The sequence below is a fragment of the Strix uralensis genome, chromosome 2 (assembly GCF_047716275.1).
Source record: "Strix uralensis isolate ZFMK-TIS-50842 chromosome 2, bStrUra1, whole genome shotgun sequence".
NCBI classification, from domain to species: Eukaryota; Metazoa; Chordata; class Aves; order Strigiformes; family Strigidae; genus Strix; species Strix uralensis.
This window is the reverse complement of record NC_133973.1, coordinates 69,255,673-69,279,345: the sequence shown is the minus strand read 5'-3', so window position 1 is coordinate 69,279,345 and position 23,673 is coordinate 69,255,673. Positions and strand designations below refer to the sequence as shown.

At 42.2% G+C, this 23,673-nt stretch overlaps 1 protein-coding gene across 4 annotated transcripts in view; it reads right to left on the bottom strand.

Moving 5' to 3' along the window:
• LIMS1 (LIM zinc finger domain containing 1) overlaps nt 1–23,673 on the bottom strand; it is a 76,034-nt gene that overhangs the window by 22,223 nt on the left and 30,138 nt on the right. For 2 of the 4 annotated variants that reach the window (XM_074859145.1, XM_074859146.1), the window contains exon 1: nt 13,145–13,266. The exons of 1 other annotated variant lie outside the window; for it this stretch is intronic. In XM_074859145.1, the coding sequence (XP_074715246.1) occupies nt 13,145–13,251 (107 nt within the window). In that variant the 5' untranslated portion in view covers nt 13,252–13,266. Of the gene's footprint in view, nt 1–13,144; nt 13,267–21,135; nt 21,222–23,673 lie in introns of those variants that run through there. One more of the 4 variants, XM_074859150.1, reaches the window with a different exon arrangement.

Genomic DNA, 23,673 nt, shown 5'->3' with positions numbered 1-23,673 from the left:
CACTGTTTGCCATCAGAACTGCAGGCATAACGATAACAGATCTTATTCTCCATCCTTCTTCCCAACATTTCCTGCACAGGTCAATGCTGAGCTTTTATGGGTATGAAAACTCCAGGGAGGCTGACTGCAATGGACTAACCGTGCTGATTCATCCAGGACTAGTGCAGGTGCACCAAGCCACTAAGATAAGAAACAGCAAGTCAGTCTGTCTCTTCCCCTTACCACTGACCACCTCCTCAATTGTTTTCTTGTATTTTGTCCCAGATCACAGGCAATTCTCCTGAGAGGCTGCTGCTGCAAATCAGAGCCCTGAAGAGGTTCTTTCTCCCTGTGGACTACTTCAGTCCTTGCAGTAACTCAAAATCCACAGGCTACACCAAGGTGGCTGGAAGCCACTCCTGCTGCCTTGCATCTTCTGTGGTCAAGAGGAAAATATTTGCTTGCTTCTTTGGCTTGCTACTGTGCAGTCTTCTACACGGCTGTAGAAAAGCAAGTAGTATAGCAAGTCAGTGAAGTAAGACGTCCATCCAAAAAGCCTGTTTTAATCTTCCTAGCTTTTTTCAAGAAGCACTCCTACAAGGTAATAGGACTCCATATGTGCAATAAGTAGAAGCTGCCTGGTTCCTGAGGTCTATTGCCATCGATGCTGGTGGAATTTACTCCCAATTTGTTTTCCATTAAGCAAGAAAGGAGCTTGCCAGGAGTTTAAAAAGGGCCTTTCTGCTACTGAAGCAAAACACAGTTTCTACTGTGAAGGTTTGGTAATCCACAAATCCAGAGCAGCTGGCCATCTTTCTCTTTTCTGTCATTTGCTGGAGGCGTGCCGCCAAGATCTGAAATGCGTTGTTAAAAATATATGGCATTTTCATTAGGGAATTCTAGGTTACTCTGAGGTGAAGTCCATGGGGAATGAGAAGCGTGTAGGGAGTTGTTGATTTGCAGCAGCAGCAGCTTCCCAAGGGCATTCCCAGCCTGCTATTAAAGAAGCGGTGATAAGGAGAAGAGAAAAGGGTGAAGTTGAGTATTTAACTGGAAAAGGTATGTAGGAAGGAAGAAGACGGAGAGGCTCCTCCTGGCACACTGAGGACCTTATCAGAAGTCAAAGCTGATGGTGGAGAAAGTGCTAAAGGAAACGGCAGAAGAATGGAAGTGTTCCACTGCAGCTATGGAGAAGGGCTTCGGAAAACAAGAGCAAAAATAGTCACACTGCTTTATCATCGCTGATGGATGACTGCTGCCCTACTCACACACTGCTTTCTCTGGAGAGCTTTCAAATCTGGCTGCCCGTGCTGGCAGCTGCCAGAGGCAGACAGGGACTCTTACAGAGAAGGCTCGGTGGCCGACCAGCCCCGCTGAGCTTTTCACTCCATGCCACAAATAGACGTTCCGAGCAGTCACGGCTCCAAACAAGGTGCTTGGCAAAAGCAGCTGCTGCTTGGCAACCTACTCATGCCACTATGAAATATCACTGCGTCACTGGTGCTGTTGGGAGGCCATGTGCCCATCGGGTTATGCAGGGGGGAGGGATACGTCATCACAGTGCATCCCTCCCCTTCCCGCATAGGTAAGGGTGACTTCATTTTAATGACACTTGACACAGATGCTATGCAATGGCCCTCACACTCAAAATACAGAACAACTAGAACATAAGTTTTGCTGCAAAATATGTGTAGACTTGCAGTGCCCTGTGCTGATTTCTGCACCAACCCTTTAAAGCACTAATTGACCTTTTGCATCTTTTTTTCATTGAAATTAAAAACACTCTTGGGTTCTGGTTGCTGCAATTGTTCATCTCTTAAGCAATAAAATACTTCCCATGTTAAGCTGGTCTCCTAAGGCAATTTGAAATTAGTTATAAATCTTTTTTATAATAAAAATGCACATTACTGGTAGGATTTTCACATGTGCCCAGCACTGCTCTAACTTCTGTTTCTATTAAAAAGGATGGAAAACCATCTCAAAACCACTACAATAAAAACCAGGTGAATTCTGAGTGCTCCTAGAAGTTTCATCCTCTAGTTTTCACCACAAAAAGCATGATTAAGCTTATGTGGTGGGAGTTTAAACAGGGCAAACAAAAAGGCAACTCTAGCTGTTTCATATAATTCAACATAAATTTATTCTAGTATAAACATGTCCAAAAAATGCTTTGGTCTCCACAAACAGAGAAGGTTCACATTCCATCTCTCCATAAGGAAATGAATATAACTGGAATAAACAGGTAAGCAGCACCTTCCCACACAACATTTTATCAGCTGTACAAGAACAGTGAAAAATCAGTCTCTGACAGAATTTGTAGAACGGGAGAGCAATATTTAGCTATAACACTTTCCTGTTGTAAGTAATATTTCAAATAACTATTGTATTTTCTTCCTCCTGGTTAGAAACATGACCAAATGAAGCCATGCTTCATGTAAAACAAGAAATTACTTCTGTGTACAGATATTTGATACTCTTTAAAAAAGCCATCTCTTCCTCCCCCACTACTATTTCTCGAATCCTATGCAGACAGAAAAAACAAAACAACAAAAAGACACGGTATTACAAATGAGAAGCTACAAGAGCTCTAATAAATCTGTGTTGTATGAGATACAGCATACTATGAGTTATTCTTAAAATCTGCACCCTGTATAGTTGACTGCATGTATGCTTCACTATGGTAAAAATACTGTATCCAAACTCTTCCAACTCAATACATTTTCAAGATGCATTTGCACTAATGCATTTCATACAATAACATTTATATCCCCATTTCCAATTTAAGAATAATAAAAAAGGTCAGCTACTCAATACTAGGGGCTGCACATCCAATGTCTCTGAGATACTCACTCTGAAAAGAACCATCTTTTCAAGACCAATGAGACAAGATCAGGCCCACCAAGCTCAAAAGCATCCTTCTGTTTGGACACACACAGAGTGAACTTTACAACATCAAGGTCACTCAGTTCTAAGGTTTGAAAGTGTTTGGGAAGAATAATATTTATACTAGTGGAAATCAAACCACTGGAAAGTCAAGGGACGTACAATAGAGTGTGATCAGGCAATTGCAAGCAAATCACAACTCAGTGTACGTGTGCTCCTCTTGCATTGATTAAGGAACAGATTTAAAGTTCAAATATGGAGAAATGTATGAGGTTGATCTTTGCGTTTTCTGACATTTCAGGAAAATACCATCCTGGCTTGTATCAGAAATAGCGTGGCCAGCAGGACTAGCAAAGTGATTGTCCCCCTGTACTCGGCACTGGTGAGGCCGCACCTCGAATACTGTGTTCAGTTTTGGGCCCCTCACTACAAAAAGAACATTGAATTACTCGAGCGTGTCCAGAGAAAGGCAATGAAGCTGGTGAAGGGTCTGGAGCACATGTCGCATGAGGAGCTGCTGAGGGAACTGGGGTTGTTTAGTCTGGAGAAAAGGAGGCTCAGGGGAGACATTATCGCCCTCTACAACTACCTGAAAGGAGGTTGTAGCAAGGTGGATGTCCATCTCTTCTCCCAAGTAACAAGAGACAGGACAAGAAGAAAAGGCCTCAAGTTGTGTCAGGGGAGGTTTAGACTGGATATTAGGAAAAATTTCCTCACCAAAAGGGTTGTCAAGCATTGGAACAGGCTGCCCATGGAAGTGGTGGAGTCACCATCGTGGAGGTATTTAAAAGACATGCTGATGTGGCACTTAGGGGCATGGTTTAGTGGAACTTGGCAGTGTTACGTTAACGGTTGGACTCGATAATCTTACGGGTCTTTTCCAACCTAAATGATTCTATGATTCTAAAATGCTTCACTACCGTATTTCTCTTCAGAGTAACAATTTCCTAGCACCAATATTCATTTCTTGTCATCTGTCACTGAAATCCACGAAAAATCCTTCACCGAATCCTTAGTGTAAAGGCAAATGACAGCCTTTGCTGCTGCCTGAGCTATCTGCCCATGCTAACTGGAACTGATGTTTTCACAAGCTAACACCATGACCTAAGTGGCTCACAGGAGCTATAATTAATGCCATGACTCAACATAACAGCCCAGCTACCAGGAGAGACTTCCAGTACATCCACGCAGTTCCTTGTAGGGCAGAGATAACTGCAACACCAGTCTTGACGGCTCACAGCAACATCCTTAGTATAGTAATGTCTCCACTGGAGACCCCATGCTGAGGACTGACCTTTGGCTTTACTAACCAGCACATCACTTCCACACATGTCTCCTCTCGAATATTACTATTAATCTACACCTCCAGCAACATAACCTCTTAAACGATTTTTCACCTTCATTAAGTTTGTTTTTCTGTTCTATATGAGAAAGTGCAAAGTTTTTCATTGCCTGAATTAATTTCTTTTGGGCAGAAGTAGAATGTGGTAAAGAAAACATCTCCTCAGCTGTTGCTCTTTCCTCACCCATATTAAATTGTAATTATTAGTCACTCTAGGTTTTGGTTTCACATTTTTCTCTTCCCACATTCACTGCAGCATCACCAAGCTCTAAAACTAGCAGAGGATGGCAGACAGCTGAGCCATCTGCAGTTAACACTGTGAAATTAAATAATGGCCCTAATATTCAACAGCCAAAAGAGAATAACCAGAAGCAATTTATGTTCCTAAGAGTCAAGCGTGAGTAATGTATCGACAAATAAGGCTAATACAAAATAGCATTACTTTCATAATTTATTATGATGGTCTTAACATTTTGGGTAATACAAACTGAAGGTCTGCGTCTTGTACTTTTTATTTATTAGCTATTCAATACTAGTAGCAGACCTATCAAGTAAGCACGAATGAATTTCAGTAGCAGTCAGTACAAAGTAACACTTCCATGCATTTTTCAAACCAAAGGCTCTGGTAACTATTGCAAGGGGTTTTTTTAAAGTTATGGTTTCCACCCCAACAACTGACTAATCCTGAACGAGCAAAGCAGGAGTGAATGGTTATAGTATGTATTATAAGACTTGTGAGGGAAGATGTAGAAGTTACCCCTCGCAACAGCATATTGCTGGGATTATCTGAAGGAGCGGTGCAGGTTATTTGCTTGGTAGAACAGAAGTGAGGGGAAAAGGGAAGAAAATGGGATTTTGTGCTTGGGATCAGAGGGGTTCGAGCCCTGCCAAACCTCCTTCCCCTTTGCTATGTACCATGGAGAAGTGGGTGTAATTCGAGGATTAGCTTTAGAAAGGAATGTAGTTTAAAACTAAGCAATTACTTGTACACTTCGGGCAAAATTCATGACCTGGTAACTCATGGAGCTATCCTGTCCTCAAGCTGCACTGCTACTGTGCCCTTTTAAAAAAAGAAATAAAAATAAAAGGAGCAGCCTTTTTAACATATCAGAAATATAGTGTATGCTTTAGTTTCTGAAGTCATTGAGGAGAAACGTACAAAACAATAACTGAAATGCCAAACGTGAAGCAAGACAAACAGTTTTCAATGCAAACTTTCCATACCGGAACAAGAGGGGGACTAGTCAGAGCAGTTTTGAGTCATGACTCCGAGTGGGTAACATTTTTCCAATAGCTGCATAGAAACAGAGTTCAAAAGGTAGACTCAATGCTGGATCAAGAACTTTATGATCTATGAAGAGCATGGCACGCGTGGATTTAACATGCTGGAAAAGATAAATGCCATTTCACATCCGCTTCACCTTTGTCCATTCATTCCTTGTTGGAACAGCTTGAATCTTTTGCATCTTTCATTTAAAAACGCAGAGCTGAGAAATGCTGCCAAGTATTGCTAGCTGTGTCTGCCAATACGTTACTTCCTTTGAGGCTAATAGCTAATAGTTTTTAATTAATTTTCTTTTAGTTCTATCATGGCCATTAAAGGAGACAGAAAAAGCAGAAAAGCTACAGGGAAATATGTCACAAAAGTCACAAACCAAATTCCTCTTGTTGCACAGAAGGCTCCAGAAGATCACAAAGCTTCATCTCCTTGATATATAGATGCATCACAAGACAACTTGTAATCTGCTGGCAAAGCTGAGCATTATCATCCAAAAACACTGCTCACAGACCATTATATATGAAACCAACATTTCAGAATGCTACCGGGAACTATCTAAAATCAGAAGTTTCTACAAAGCTGGCAGATAGAAAGATGAAAACTGAATACTGCCTAAAGCTGCTATGACAAATCAAGCAGAGAAAAAATGGAACGTGCAACCGTGTGCACTACAGTATCAGATAATACACATGAAAATTCAGAGTGTCACTCCTGTTTGGGAAATGCCTCAAGATTCCTGGGTGCGAGCAGAAACCAGAGGAGTTAACCGAAGGGAAAAACACTGAATGTCACAAACTCTGTAGGAAGTCCCTGAGCCACAGCTGGCGGCAAGCTGGGATTACTACCAAGGGGAATCCCATAAAAGGCCCGTTTTCTCCTTCTACCTCCCTCCACAGGCATCAGCTTTTGGCCACCATCAGAAGCAACATAGTTGGCTAGCTGGAGCTGTTCCCATGTCTGGAGAGCATCATGTAAAAGGCTCATGGTCCTCCTGAGGACACTGTGTCTGTTAGCTTTGCATTTCCAAGAACAGCTCAGAGACCACAGGGAAACAAAATAAACAGAAAAGGAACCCAAACTTACAGTCTTTAAACTTGTTCTCCCAGATGCCTGCAAGTTGGTAATTTTTATTAAGTGGTGACATTGACATAATTTAGTTTTTCTCTCCTCTGCAGAACACTTTTGAGTGTAAATTCACTTCAGGGTGACAGACTGCGTTTAAAGGAGAGCTTAATTATAATGAAGAATAATGAGCAATCACAGTACATTTTCTGTAGAGAGAACCTCTGATTAGGTGTTATCAAAACACATGAAAACAAGAGCGAAAAAAGAAACCTACAACTTATCTTTAGCCACCTAATCCTGTAAGAAAGAGCAATGAAAGTCCTAATTGTTATAATTACTGAAGCTTAATGATTTACTGAAATCATAGATTATTACAAAGAGGCAAGTGTAAGAGGAACAGTAGTAATTGCTTGGGTTTCTGTTACACAAGCCGTTAGCTCCGGTCATTTGGAGTCACAGGAGGTGATAGTCAGGGTGAGCAAGTCAAATAAAATTGCTTAGGAGTTGTTATGCAATGCAGGAGACAAGGGGTAAGGGAGAAGGCAAGAAAAAAAAGGGTGTGTTCCTCATGAGTTATTTTAACCCCTAGAGCAATGAAAAGTACAGCGCAAATGAAAAGTAAAGCCTCTAGTCATTTGGATACCTCAAACTAAGGCTCAACACAAATTCTAAGTATCACAATATTAACATATAACCATGAAGCGTATTTTTGCTGGCTGGAGGTTACTATAATTAATAATTGAGTGTTACGTTTACATGGACAAATCCTCTCTTCAATTAGAGCAGCTAGCAGATGAGCCAAAGTGTTTTTTAATCAAGAGTTCCCAAGCATCTAATTCAAATGAGTATTTCTAGGTCCCAACTCTCTACTATTCCAGCAGTTTCTAACCACAACAAATGAAAAAGTGTAATTTTTTTTGTGGCTTAACATTTATTTTCAAGCTCTTCCTAGTTTAATAAATTAATCTCTTTTTTTATCAATGTATCGAATAATTACGGCTTTACCTGCTGACACTGGCACTGTGAGCAAGTGAAACATCTGCTTACACAAAGCAGCTATATAAGTATTAACAATTGTGATGCTAGTGAGAAATGTTACCAGTGGAAATCAAATTTTACAACGCTTCCAGGTGCAGAGAGATCTTTTCTTTCTGCCTTCCTCTGTCCTCAGTACCCTAATGCGTCTAAAAGCTCACAGGCTCCCTGGTTCCTCTGACAATCCCCAACCAGCATCTTCTTCTCTCCCTCCTAGGAAGAGCAGGAGGTCTTCAGGGAGGACGTGCGGCTGGAAACAGCTGCACAGCTCAGCTGGCTGTTACACATGGGTTTTTGATGGCAGGCTGAGGTGATCTGCGACCTCATAAGGAAGGCATCCAGCCCTACTACACTGCTGATGTTTGGGGGATTTTATTCGTTTCATTTTATACTTACCTACAAGCTTTGCTGTGCAGAGCCTATCCCCCCAAGGCTCAGTGGGATGTAAGAATGTGCTTATGTCTCCTATTTCATCTGCAATGGAGTCTTTGTGCATGAAATTTTGGGGCACATCCACATGCCTCCCAGCCTGGAGTCAGTGTGCAGAGGCAGGTGGGAGCCTGAACGGACCCAGCAGAAGATTGCCTGCACCTACTCACGCAGATGTACCCATCAGCTTCAGCAGCAGAGAGCAAAGGGAAGGCAGATACTTTAAAGCTATTATTGTGGAAAACATCTATGCTGCTTTCCTCCACAAGAGAACTGAGCAGTGAACTATGCGAGTAACTGATAGCCACCGACTGAAGCTTGCCAATGATTATTTGTTGCAAATGCTGAAGTTCACTGCTTGGTAAAAACCTGAGACTAACCTCTTCAAACTTTTAATTGCATTTGAACCCATATGAACTTAGAAAAGAGTGCTATGGACAACAGCGATCAAATTCACCTTAACTGTCAAAAAAAAAAAGAGAACTGCCCCTACTTTTTCCAGTACCTCGCACTGAGCTTTGGAAATCAATATTATCATATTTTTTTAGAGAAACCATTCTATTTTTACAAAGGCCATGGGATGAGAAGAGGAAAGAGCAAAAATAGCAAGCATACTGCTACTGTTAACTGACTCCTAGTGATTAATCATAGATGTATGCATACAATTTCTTTTGCTGAGAAAAGCAAGAAAGAATAGCTCAGTATACAGTCATAATTTTTTACATGCCATTTCTAAGGACAAGGCAAGACAAGATTTATCAGAGATGTCTTTTTTTTTCCACCTAATCAATATAGCTGGAAAAGAACAAGTCTTCCCCTCCATTTTGAAAAGTGGATCTCAGGTTGCATTTAGTTCAATGACTGTTGCATCTGTTGCAGAGAGGGGAGAGGTGAAGGTGCCAGGCAGCCTCTGCCCTTTGAGCTCTGCTGCTGGAGAGCACCCTGCGTGGTTAAGGTCTATGCATTGGTGAGCCTCGCTCAAGCAGGGGAAGAGAGGGCTGCATTCAGCTACTCCAGCAGAGGTCTAAACCAAGCACATTTTTGTACTGTGCAAGTTCAAGAAAAGGATGAGCTATCCAGACCACCTTTTACTTGGGCAGGCAGGTTCCAGCTCCCTATAAGGTCAGTAAAGCACCAGTGACATCGATAGCAGCAGATTAAAAGGCTCCCAGAGAGGATACGGGGTTTGTTAAGTGATACATGGAGTGGGAGAGGTAGGAAGAGAAGCCACATTTCCCATCCCCATCAATGTGCTGTGCTGTCAGGACAAGGGCTGGGACTCTTTCCACCTCACCACAGCTGATGGGGTAACCTGGGCATGGGTTACGCCAGGAGGAGGTGGGGTGGAGGGGATGAGAGAGGTTCTCTGGGAAGGCAACTCATGCCATCATAGGATAGGTTTCTAAAAGTTGGGATGAGTCCTACCTTCCCACCCTGGTCCTGACCTCAGTTGAGCTTAGGGCTTGCTCTTTATGGCTATGGGTGGCTTCCCTTGAAATGCCCTCAACTGGATGGGCTCTGGTGGTCCTTCCCACCTCAGCTCCTCACTGCTGCCAGTGGGACAGCTCAGCTGCTCAGCCACTGCACCGTATCACCTGCAGCATTGAGGCAGCTGGGGCAGATTTTGACCTGGCACCAAGCACCAGCCTGTAAACTGCAGCAGGGCAGTGGGTGCAATGCGAGGTGCTGAACTCCGTCCACAGCAGGATGAGGAATCACAGCGACTGGGTGGGCAAAATGAGCAAAACCATGTGTGAAAGCTCTGCTGCTTGCGAATCAGGCCCTGCAGATAGCCACAACTGCATGAGATGACTTCCCCTCAAAACGACCTGGCACCTACTTGTTAGAGCAGAGGCATTTGGAGAGACTCTGTTAAGTTTAACCATTTATTTAGGAGCTTCTACTGTAAACGGAAATCTGACAGGCTGCAAAACTTAATGGAAAGAGCCAAAATATATTCCTACCATCTTTCCCGCAAAAGACTGAGGGAAAAGTGCGTAGAGACTGACTCATCATAAACTGAAGAGCAGATCTGGAAGACAATGGTGGGGGTCAAACCTCTGGGTGAAGTGACATCAGTGGACACAGATGCAGGAGCTAAAGCTTGCCTTCCTGTTGTGGAGCTCAGAGTCCCACAGCACACGACCTATCAAGAAGCTATGTCAACATAGGAAACTATTTTTATACTGTAAAGAGAATTGTTTCAAGAAATTTTGGTTCCTGGAAAATAAAATGTATGTGATACATTATATGATAAACATATGCTCTGTACATATTTAGGAGTTCCAGTACATTGTTTCACAGTGCCCTAATTATTTGTAATCTCAGGTGTTTTAAGTACACATGACACCGATGTTCCCAGGAAAGAGGAAAGGCAGATTTTCAGCACCAAGCTCCCCCGAGCTGCTTTGCAGTGCTGACACTGCCAACACTTGGCTAGGTCTCGGCCACAGCTTGCAGGCACACAAGTCCCCGTCCTACAGAGTAGCATCCAGCTCCTGTTGCGATGGCCGGACTCAGGAGCCGCAATTACGGTGGCACTTGCAGCAGCAGAGCAGAGGCAGTCCGAGACACCTTGCAGCCAAAGCGAAGGGGTGGGAATGGCTGTCTGCTGCATTACTTACTGCTGGTTTGTGCCTCACCAGAGGAACACCCCAACCTGGATCCCGGGAAACGGCTACCAAAGGAGACACAGACCTCAAAAAGGGCAGGAGAGAGAAATTTCACACTGGGGTAAGGTGTAAAGGGTTGTAAAATAAAAAGTGGCAGATACCATGTATGACTTTAACAAAGGGTGATTTTTTTTTTTTTTTTTTTTTTTTAAATACAGAAATTCTCACAGGATACCTTGAGGACATTGGCATCTCAAGTACGTTTTGGCCCGGGATTAAAAAAATACAGTACTTGAACTGATAAAGCAGCTTTCAGTGAACTGTTCCTCGAGGGCTGATACTATTTAAAACATGTGGATTAATATGTATGTAAAACGAAAAACAAAGGCACTAGAACAAAAAACTGGAGAGAGAAACTACAGGATAGCATTGCAAAGCCATGGAGGATGGCAGGCTATATTTAGCAGACATGAAAGAAACCTCTTGTCTTTCTTATGGACTCTAGATACTCTGAAAGTATTTGCTAAGGACAGGCATCCTAGTGTCACTGGGGAGAGTACATGAAAAAAACTAAAGGTTTCCAGTTTTAGAAAACAAAAGAACTTCTCGGTTTGTTTGTTTGTTTTTTTTCATTCCTCCTCTTTGCCCTGTTGTTATGTCATTATTTTGTATCTACAACACCATAGCCTTTTGTCATGGAGAATGCAGTAAAAATGACAAATAAGGCTGCCTAGCAACATACTGAAATATCACAAAATGGGTTATGAAGGAGCAAGGTTTAGTTTGAATAAGAACCAGCTTAAGCTATTAGCAAATATAAGAGAAGCTCTGTCTTTAGGTATGGGTTGCCCCCCTGCTCTAGGAGCATCATTTGACCATGCTCTATTCACCTTCTTGTATCTCTAATACTCCGCTCTGAGCTGATTCAGAAGTCCCCTGATTTGCTACTTCCTCCAACTTGGATTTTATCTCTCAAGACCGATCCCTGTTTCACATATTTGTTGTCTTTAACCGGAAGAGGCTCAGGAAAGGATCAAAACACCTAGACTTAATACTGGTACAGACAACCCCTTTCCCCCATCCAGCCCAAAAAGGGTCTCATTCCCATCTTGGACAAATGTATAAATAAAAGAAACAGCAACACAACTGTAGAGAGCTAGCACTCATTTTTATGTATATGCTTTAAAAAGCAGCTGTCTCTTCCCCAGAAAGATCTATTCTTCCGCATTGCTAGTTTTGTATAAAAGAAACTAAACATAAAAACTCAAGAATCTCTGCACATCTCTTACTCTACTGAGTCTGATTATTCTTCCACCTGTAGTCATATGAATAGAATATATACTGCTAATGCTATTAGAAATCCATCTAGGAAATCAGAAATAATACTAGAAATGGATACCAAGCAAGTTAACATATTCCTAGAACTGATCTGGTACTTCTGATACCTCATGGCAAATAATCTCAGTAGGTTGCAATCATCCATTTTGCCACAATAATTTTTACTTAAGGTGCTTAGCTATAACAAAAGGGTAAATCCCCCAAATCTGAATACCCATCCTTCTGAAACTGCTAACTCAGGCAATGAAAGTGCATTTACAAAAACCTTTAAATTACACAGCACTCCAACCTGATGCACAACCACCAACAACGAAAAATAATCTAAAAATACAACTAGAGAATAGACATTAGGAGATAGGAAGTACTTCCTCTCCACCGAGGCTTTTGTTAGCATTTACACAAGAACCCTTTTCCAAGGAGCTTGAAGAGGGAACAGATTGCTTTCACACTGAGCACACTTAGAAAAAAACCTTTACATTTTCACTTTTTTTTTTTGGTGTCTGGTCTTACTCAGGTTACAAACAATTCTTTAATCTCCCTGTTCCAAACAGAGGCTTTTTTAAAATTCACTGTTACTCCTTCAAAAGTAGCATCAGGAAGATAACCCTGGACATTAAATGGCTTTCCAATTTTTGGTCACCCTTCCTGGGTAAGGTCAGGCTAAGTGGTCCTGCTGCATTCTTTTGTCTATAGTCCTTTCCACAACAAAGAACCCCCCATGAAGAAAGCCAGAGCCCAGGAGCTGCCCCAGCCCCTCCGCAACAAAACCAGCCCGGCGGAGGGGCTGTGCCAAGAGCCCCGGGAAGCAGCACAACCGACAGCACCCGGGTGACCCAAAACTGACTTCAAAGACCAAGAAAAGTTGTCAGGCTGCAGAAAGTTATTTACTTGCAAGTGCTGGTTGTCAGAAGGGATCCAGAAGCAACCACTGCCTAACATTTGCCCTTCCCAGAGCTGGGGAAGGGAGTCACACCATTGCCAAAACACACAAGATCACCGTATGGCTCCTGTTATCCCTCCTTCGGGGTTTCTTCTGTAGTGCTTCGGGACTGCTTCTTGATGCATGTGTTTTGCAGTGACTTTCCAGAGCCATGTTTGCATTTTGCTTGCTAAAACCACCGAAGCAAGCAGGCTGCTGAGAAGGGCTCGGCACCCCGGCCGTACCCGTCAATTTGCACTCACCTCAGCTTCTCTTCGTGTGACCCGGGCAGTCCCACGCTATCAGGACGATCCCGTCTCCTCCTGTACAGACCTGAGTGTGACAACTCTTTCAGCTGCAAATCCGTCATATTTCTCTACCTGGAGGGTTGGTTTTTTTAGGGGTGGGGGGGGTGGGGGGGTGTTTTGGCTTTGGGTTGGGTTTCTCCCCCCCTCCCCACCGCCTCTTCCAGATGTTGCTGCCGAGGAGCGTGCCTGCCAAGACGCCTGGAGAGAAGAGGCCAAGATGCCTGGAGAGAAGCAGCTCGGCGGCGTGTCGGCACACCTGCGCCCGCCCGAGCTACCAACCTCTGCAGGCAGGCAGGCAGGCAGGCAGCCGCTGCTCGGCTTCCTGTTTCTCATAGGTACACACCCTCCCGAAGGGCACCACATTTCCTTTATCACTGGATCACACCTAAGGGATGTCTGCGACCAGCTCACCGCCTTCCCTCCAGCTTTCTTCTAACTCTCGCTGCCCCGTGTGCTGGGCAAAGCGTGCAGCTCTCCCAGCATCTGCTGCCATGAGCTAAAAATCTCCAGGGCTGCAATGAGCTATAATTTATGACAAAAAGAAAGGCATTAGAGCTTTGAAAATTCAGAGTTACTCAAGCATTTGAGCAAACTCTGACAGGGAGATTAATGCAGCAAAGTGTGCAGCAAAGTAACCTCAGTAACCAGCATTAAAATACTCTTTTGGAAACACAATAGCACTGTGCTTGTCAGAAATTGCTCTTTTCCACACATCTTGAAAATCAGAAGAAAACCACAATGTATTTTTCTTCCTGCTCTCAGCTATCAAAACATAACCACCATAACTATTTGTCACATTTTCTAGTGATGGAGTGTCCTGTGTAATTGTAAAACAGGAATGAAAGTACTTAAGGTTTCCTGTAAGACAGGAAGGTGACTAGCAGGGATTTGCAAGCTCTGCATCTCATTTACTAATTTTTTAGTAATAAAACTCTTCAACTTAAAAGGAGGCTTCAAAAAAGCTTACAACTTTTTGAAAAATTTTTACAGTTTCTTTGACATTATCCTTGGCATATATAAACAAAAACTTAATTCTGAGTTTTTACTTCTACGTTGAGAGGTGGGGAGGGTGTGCTTTCTAAATGAACTTGCATTTAATAAAAGCCAAGAAATCTAACAATTTGTAAGGAGTGTTTTGACTAGGATAGGAAACAAGTTCTTTGTGGTATGAATTTCACAGATCATTATTAAAGTGTTTATTTTGTAGCAGAATACATATAAGACTATTTTTGAATGCTGGTAACAAAGGAGAGCATAACATATAATACTGGGTACATCCCATGATACCAATTTTGTCAGGATTACCAGACTGAACACAGGCACACTAATTTTATATAATTGATAATTATATCAGTGTGCTTCAGTCTGGAATGTCATCAACATATAATATAAAACATCACACAATGGAAAAATAACATAAATTATTTTGGAAAAGGAATCAATAGATATGATAAACAGATAATGACTGGAGAAATTCAAAGTGATTTATATGATGTCAGAAGGTTGCACACACTTAAATGTCAACAAGAGCTATACATCTGAACTCCTGTCCTCAGAAAATAAGAGAGAACGGTCACAATATTTGCCTAAACACGCTGCATTCCAGATTCAAATGAAGTATTTAAAATTGTTTCTCAATATGCAGTAGGATAAGCTTAAACATAATTAAATGCCAATTCCCTGCGGTCAATCAGTGATTCAATGAAAAGTTAATGCTGTTACTAGTGGAGGTTAAGGGTGGCAGATGACAGATGCTCATGGCACAGCAGCTTTTATACATTAACAACATTTTTTACTGTGCTTTAAATATCAGTGTACCAATGATTTATCTTTACCCAAACAATTTTAGATAATAATCTAAAACGTGAAGACAGAGTACATTTTTTGCTTGAAGAAGCTCTTCGTAAACTAATGAAATTGAACTATTACCTACAAATTTGTTCATAAATTTTTATTCACTACAGTAGCAATCTCTTCAGCATATACTGAATCCTTCTGTATCAATCATGACACAAGCCTATCAAAAATTAAAGGACAACTCCTTCACCCACTTTGCTGCAAATTGCATTAGTGTGAAGTACATAGCATTAAAATTCATGTTTATCTGCATGAACAGCTGCTGTGCTTGGACAGCCTATTGGACAACAGCTTTTACTAAAAAGTACTTGGAAATCAGATCTGCACCAAACCAGTATTATTAAAACAAAATCAACGCCACCAGACAGAGCATGTAAATTGAAGGAATACAAGAAGTCCAGACACAAAAATGAGTTGTTTGTTATAAAGATCAAATCCACCTCAATATAAAGGAGGGCAAGATCATTAGCTTTTTAAAATAGACCTGGGAGTCAGCTCCTGCATCATTATTTCACAGGCTTCTTCAGCAAACCCCAACAGGGGCCTAAGCTGATTTAGAAAATACCTTCTTGGAGGACTTGAGAACAAGCTAAAAGCTTTCTACAAGAAGATCCAAACCAGACTCCTTTTCTGCCCTGTGGGATCCTCCACCAATCCTCATGAGAGATGAGGTTTCAAATTTGAAATTACTCCAACAGCCAAACCTTAAATTCTGAGTATCAAATACATGTTGTAAGGGCATTTCTGGAGAGATGTTGGAGAATGCAAATGATACTTCTCCACTAACTTGCTTAAAGGTTGCCAGAAAGCAACTCAGATGGACCTCGTTCTGCAGAAAGAACTTTCCCAGCGAGTGCCTCCTGCTCTCCACACCCCCTTTTACCTTCCAGCCCCTATCTGCTGTTTATAATTCCTTTTTTGAAAGATTACATTCTTCTCGTGTGGGACGGGGCCACTTGGACCTTTCACATTCCGTCAGAATTTTTGAGGGCCAGCCAAGTTACCACAGTTTTCCTTATTACCGGTAAGATGCAGCCTTCTTTTACGTCCTGTACTTTGAAGGTTCACTCTTCATTTTCCAGTGCGTGCCTCTTCACTCATGCAACCGACCTTCCTCCCGCCCCCAGAGAAAGCTAATGTTTCTACCGCAATCTGATGGATAAGCATGGTATTATCAGTATTTTATTAGAGGAAAATACTCTCCTATGTCTAAGCAGCAAAATACAGAACCTAGACAGAAACTATGCAGTCCTTCATTCATCCTATGCAATAAATAACTTTTTATTATGTGGGACAAGGCTCATGCTTGAGTTTTCACTGCAGTCCTATGAAGCATTTATCTTGATATACGAGGCCTGAAGTGCTCTCAAATTTGCGTGAAACTACTGTTGTCCTGATGACTGTACATATTCAGCAGAATTTTGAAATTTAAAAAATCTTTTAAGACAGACAGATTATGTCTGGTTACTTTTTACTATGTTCAAAGGGATGTGAACAGTAATCCACAATGCTGGAAACCATGTTGTTGAATTTAGGAATAACAAAAAATGCCAAGTACTTCAAATGCAGTACATTTCTTCATGAGTCTGTATTTACAGAAAATGCACGTTAACTACAAAAACCAGAAAAGACAAAGTTTTAGCTCTCATTCCACACAGAGAAGCCTTTATTGATGTGATTGATCCTTTTTCCACTACAGTGGCACGTTCTTGTTTTGGTTTTTTAAAACTCTGAAGAAATTACCAAATTTCAATTAAATTTAGTTAAAGATTTTCAAAGCAATAGAAGAAGCTGTTTTCAGGGCAGCATAAATGGTCAAAAAAAAGAATCAGAAGAGCGTTATAAGAACAGTATAGGAGTGCCCATAGCATGCACACAGTTAAAAGGTGGTTGCAAGTGGGGTAGCACGTCTTTCCATCCCCTATTGCTCATCCACCTTATCACTGGGATGAGTCTCCATAGGAACATGTCCAAGAGCATTGGTTTTCTACTATTTCTTGCAAGGTCTGGAAGAAAAACACTCTTTAAAACCAAGGAAAAGGCTTGTCAGTCAGCGGAAACACACAGGACTTGCTGGAGCAAGCAAAGGAAAGTGGCAATAACCCTTCCAGAACCCCCAAAGTGCGCAAGTGATGCGCACCACAAATGAAGCTTTAAACCTCTCTGAATTAGGCTGCTGAGGCGAGTCCCCACTGATGGCTTTGGGTGTCAAGGAATACCATACCAATCCTTGGGTCCCTGCTAGGGCAGGTGGTAATAAAAGGAAATGAGCAGAGAGAAATCAAACCACAAATCTAAGGATGCGAACCTTGAAAAAAGGTTCAAAGCTTCACAGGAGTGTAAACTGCTGATACAAGGAGTTAAATAATTAATTAATTACACATTTCCTTCCTTGTCTAATGTGACTCCCAACATCTGTTTTGATGTTTCTTGCCCTGTTCCACTTAGCGATCAATCAATCCCGAAGCATGCATATTTAATCTGTGGATTAGGCCAAGTAGTGAGGCACTTGAACAATCTATGTGAACACTGCAAAGCAGCACTATGGATTTATGTCCATGCTCCAGCTGACCAAGCACGTTTGCTGCAATTTAATGGTAGCTGCTGCATTTTTTTAAACCTCTTCTATGGATGCACGTCCCTGCCATACAATGTAAAGTCAAAACACTACATGATGGTGTGCTCAACACCCTTCACAGCAGTGACACACTCAACCCACCAAAGTCCTTTGGGATTTGAGGGGGCAAAGGGAAGGCAGGGTGGCTGCTGCAGTGAGCATGAGGGGGTCCCTCCTTGCTCTGGCACTACCAAAGGCATCTCCACCTCCACCTCAGGTGGCCCATGAGGTTTTGGTGAGGCAATGTAGAGGTCGCTGCTCTCACTCCAACTATTCTATTCCATTAATAATAATAAAAATATAAAAGCAAGCACAGGGAAATCTTCTGACTACCCAAACGTGAGGCAAAGTCTTTTGGCTGCCTCCTCCAAGCTCTGTGCACACGGTGCCCCACGAATTCGTAAAATTCAGGAAAAAAACCCCAAACCTGCAAAAGGCACGTTTTTCTCCAGCAAGTGAAACCCTACTTTGGCTGAGCTTTACAATACCTCCCTCTACTGGGAGAATGCTGCCTTATTTTTCAGTGCCAGTATTTCTCTCTACAGCCAGAGGGAGGTATGGATTAACTCACACATGCTTTAATAATTCAGACTGGGACCAAGCTGAGAGCAGAGAGGAATGACAGACCAGCAGCTGAAGATGGAGGTTAGCATTGTAGCTAGAAATTTATGCTGTTAATCAGTGGATGATCAATGCATGAGTAGGTGTGCAAAGAAGAAACCATGTGACACAGCATGAATCAGTTTTGTCCTGCCATTTGTAAACAAACCTCTTTTTTAAAGAGCGATAAACAAGCTGGCAAGCAGTTGAAGCTTTAAGATGGGTACAATTACTCATATGGACCCTGAACTCCATCTGACAAGCATCTTAAAAAAAGAAAAAAAAAAAATCACACCAAAAAGATGGGGGAAAGGGAGGGTTTAAAGCCAGCAAATTCAGAGTTTAGGTTAATCTTCACAGGCTAGAACATGTGGAAAAACACAGGTAAGGCATACAATCAATTCCTGATCTGCATGTCCAGATACAGGACCTTCCCTTCAGAATAATGTTTACTGTCTTGGAATTAAAAGCCTCTTCCCAAAAGAGATTTTCAAACTGAGTCAGAAATACACTTTTTACATTTAAACACTTTGTTTATGATGCATGAAGATCCTAAGTCTGAAAAAGAAGACTGAAAAGTCTTATCTTTAAACAAGTTGATTTCAACTTGCTCCCTACTACTGTAGATATATCCAGAATGTTTACTGTACTGTAATGGGATAAAATACCTTTGGAAATGGGGGTAAAAGGCCCCTGGTACCAGCTGGCTTACTGGGTGATTAAAAGTTCCCCAGTAGCTTCTATGAAAGACTAAGGAAGGCTCCAAAGAAAAAAACCAAAGACAGAAGCAGAACCTGAAAATGGGTGGCAAATGAAGGAAACTGTCTGGAGAACTGCTGCCCCAGGTACTCTGGGGAATTACCTGCTCTGACGGCTGAGCTTGTGCCCTGAAAGCCAGGGAGCCCTTCCAGGGCTGCAGAAAGGCCAGCTGAGCCGTTCCAGATGGGCAACTGCTGAGACCTGGTTTTGCTGGAGAGCTAGGGGGAGATCTCAAAACAGGCCCCAGACTGACTCTGCCCTTTCGCTGATGGAAAGGGAGTATTAGGAAGTCTTCGTTTTTCTCTAAAAATCACTCATCAGGGTTAAATAAATGCAAACAAAAACAGCCTATAAACTGCTTCCTCTGTTGACTGCCAAGCAATTACTCTCTTGGCCCCTTTCTTTTCCATCTCACAAATGATTTTCAAATGAATAACACTACAAGTAGAAAAAGAAAATCCTCTCATCAAGGTTTTGCATTCTTTACACTGAAATGAAATTAAACTGCCAAGGAGAGAAGATGGCACACTCCCCTTGAGAAGGATGGAAGAGGTGTCAGTGACCCTGACAACGCGCACATGCTTGAAGGCACCACCACCTCATGGCACACAACCAAATCTGACGGCCAAAGCAGTAGGTGGCTACTCTGTGGCTGCAAGTGCTGAGATTTTAGAAGGACAAGCCACCCCTGAGCTCCCAAGAAGGTACCGGAGCGTGTGAATGCTGCTGGCTATAAGAACAATTTCCTGAATGGCGAGGGACGGTCAATTTAGCAGCCCAGAAGAAGCAATGATCCTGGCTGTACATCTGTGAACTTAGAGCCACCCCACATGGTCCCTACTGGCCAGAAAACAAGGCAGGGGAAACACATTACAAAAAAAAGGGGGAGAGACAGTGGGGGCACAGAGAACACACTTGAGATAACACAGAAGACCAGATATACTGAAAAGTGACCCTATACTCTAATCAGCATTTCTAAGCAAGGTAGAAAGCAGTGGTTGCCTAGAGATCATCACCTTTAAAAGGTCAGAGACCAGTAGTATGATGGTTTCCAGTGTAAGAACTAATGTACTCTCTAAATTAGAATATACAAAGTAGCTCATGTGCCTAGAAAAAAAAAGCTGAATACATGTAAATGCTCAAGAAACACAGGCAAGGTGCAATTTTCAGTCACCCCCAAAAAATCTTACTTTTTAAGTATATACATTTTGGTTTCAAAGTTATTAAAACTTGTAATCCATATCCATGCGGAAATATCCACACTGAGAAAGAAATTCAGAGTGCAAAAGAAATGAAACTAATTCATCCTGAAACTTCAGAATAACGTAAGACAGAAACACTGCCACCCCTCCCCTTAACATTGTAAAAATTACTTTTGGATTCAGCACAACAAATAAAAATACAATCTCATGTGGATTTTTCATAATATTTTAGCACATGAAAAACGCACTTAAGAGTCTTAAATTAGAACAAAAGCCTTAAACCAAAAAACCACAGCTGCCCTACCATAGAAGGTATACTTCACTGGAAAAGTGCCTGACTTCTGAACATAAAGGCTCCCTCAAATCGTACCAGCAGTGATACAATTTCTGTAACAGGTGGAACAAAACTATTCCTTTCACTGGAATTACATTTTTGGGTTTAACTACTCCATCACAGTGTCTTATTCCTCAGCCACTGCTGAATATCCCATTGGTCAAAAGAACCCATCAGCAACGGGGTATTTTCAAACTGATCACGAATCCTCTGTTCTGGTGGGGACAAAATAGTGTCCCTAAAAACACCCCAGATGAGCAGTGGATAAAAAACTACTGGGAATGCCAGGACACCTCTACACATGTCAACTACGAAGCACTTTGCTCAAAGCTCTGTCACCAGCACTGCTTGCTTTTAGTAGTAATAAAACCCAGCAAGCTAAACTATTATCCATCCTCTTCCTAACTCCATTTATCACCGTTCCCATGTGTGGCTCCTGCTCGTAAGAATTTCCCTGCAAAGCACTAAAAGACCGTACAATTCGTTGCCAGGCTGTTGGCTTGGAAAGCAGCACAATGTGCAAAAAGGCAGACGCGACAGACAGACCCTCAGCCCAAGCAGTCGTGTGGACACTTACTGTCAGGGTGTAGCCTTGCTGGCAGCAGGTTCCCAATGAGCAGCCTTTCCCATATATAGCTTTACACTGAATACTCACTCTTTTGCATGTTTTCCCCGTGGTTATTACTGGTAGTTGTGATAAAACAAGAAAAAAAAAAAAGTGACTTAGCAAACCACTTCCTTCTTTCACCCTGTAAAATTCTGATACTCTAAAGAAGAGGGCAAATTCATCAAAGTTCTCAGTTCAGCTCCACAAATTGTGTCACACCAATTCCCAATTCTCCATCCCAAAACCACCAAGGAGAGAGAAGGAAGCAAATCCTCCTCACTGCAGGAAAGGGCATAGCTTTAGTTATACCATGAGTATTTTTTAAATTACAAAAGTACAAAAACCTGGTAGAGGGAATAGCCAACAGCTGTAGATCCACTTCTTGGGATCACTGAGGTGTTTTCATCTCGCAAATCTCCTGATATTCCAGGGACTGAAGAAGATTCTGACAACTTCAGTCCCCCCAGAGGTACACCTTAATTTGTGGTTTTTTAAACTGTTATTCTGGGGACAAAGAGAAAAGGAACAGGCAAGAACTCTGTGCGCATAACCCCAGACATCTCAATGAGCATGACAGGGTCCCAGGCCCCTACCTGGGAAAAGCAACACTTGGAGTCACTCGTGAGCAGTGAACAGCCACGCAGGGCCACCCTACCCCCCTGCAAGTACTTCTGTCAATGCCAAGGGGAGTGGGAAAACCCTCTCTCCCCACCTTCCCACCTGCTGAGAAAGGAGGAATAGCTTCTGATTTTCTCCTTTTCTGAGATGGAGGCAGACAGTTTCATTCTCAATCTGCTGGAAGACCACTGCCATCTCTGACAACCTCAGCACAGGGCAAGGACTAACTGGGAACAGAAAATAACTACCACCTCCTAGAACAGGTCAGGGTGATCAACCTGCACAACCGAACAAGAGCTGAGCTGCATCTCTCTTGTGTGGAGAGAGGCTCAAACTCAGTTTTCCTAAAGCAATCTGAATCTGTTGTGCACCTCTTCAAAGGCTCCAGGCAATCCTTTTCAGGTTAAAGCCGCAATATCCTCAAGATTGACAATGTCCCCACCACCACTACTTGCTACACAATCACAGCTGTATCAAGTGGAACCTAAAACCTTACCACCTGTGACGGGGACAGAGAAACAAGGCCACAATCTGACCTCTACAGAGCACACACAGGACATGCCTCCAGGCAGAACTTGTCCCCAGCTCTGCTCATACAGCAGTACGGCTCCCGGACATGTACAAGTGTCAATCTACCCATCAGCATTTTCCCCTGCATGCTCTTAATAATGTGCCTTTTGGCCTGCTACTAGTTACAGAGAAAGATTATAAAGATACAGTTTTCATATATCATGCAATCCATTTAAAGGCAGCTTTCTTCCATGTAAATATTGGCTTGGACAGAGCAAGCCAAACAATTTTTAAAGGTTTAATATTTTTAATCTCAAATATCTAACCCTCATAACGCTATTTTACCACTCATTGACACTAATTGTTACGAGCTATGCCTGTAGAGTTTATAAAGGAATTCAAGACAATTGTTATTTTTTTATTAGTCACTCAGATGGGTATTTATTAATTTGTCTGTTTATGGATGGAGATAACTTAAAAGCAAATACATCATGTGAAAACATGACCACTTGCCCTCCGTGCTTTCAAACTGTGAAACTGAGTAGGGCCACACCCAGTGCTACAGCAGCATTTAACGGAGAAACTGATGTGCTGTTTTCAGACATCGCATTTGTGCTGGCATTTGACAGTGACCCTAAAGGCAACGCAGAAATCTTCTCTATTCAGATGTTTAAAACTGTACTTAGTGCACTGTAATATCTGCAACATTCAATGCATTTTGGTGAAGTCTGGTGCACAATACCTTGCCTTCTTACAATACTTTTGGCAGACAATGCACATGCATCTCATTAATCCTTTTCACCTGCTTTCACCATATGCATTAAATAATGCCTCATTTTGCTTTCCCTTCTCCACCATGGCATTCTACATTCTGCTTCTTGCTCCTTCTATTTCTGTCTTCAGGCCACTTAACATTATCGCTAACCCTTTGCTGTGGACAAATTAACAATGTAAGTTATCTTTCCAAGCCGCTGTTTCCCATACTGCCACATAGCGCTTCCTCGTTTGAACTTCTTATCTCTTCCTGCAAAAAAGGCCCTTCAAGTACAAAAACAGCAGCAAAGTTGTATTAAACTTATCACTGGACAGTTACTAACCTAGAAGAAAGAATGCGCTACAGCTTGGTCTCTCAGAATAACATGGCAAATGTCAAGGTAAAAGTAGTTTGTTCTCAAGGATGAAGAAAATCACAATAAACCAGTTGCCATACAGAATGAAGAAAGGCCTTGCTTGGTATTGCAATGCGTGTTATTTCATAGATTGCTCATATGCCAGCAGTTCCACTTCTATAGGAAGGCAAGGACAGTTTGTTGATTCATGATGACTGTAAAAGCTGCAAGACTTCAAGGAGAATGCCAATAAGCATCTGTTAAAAGGGAA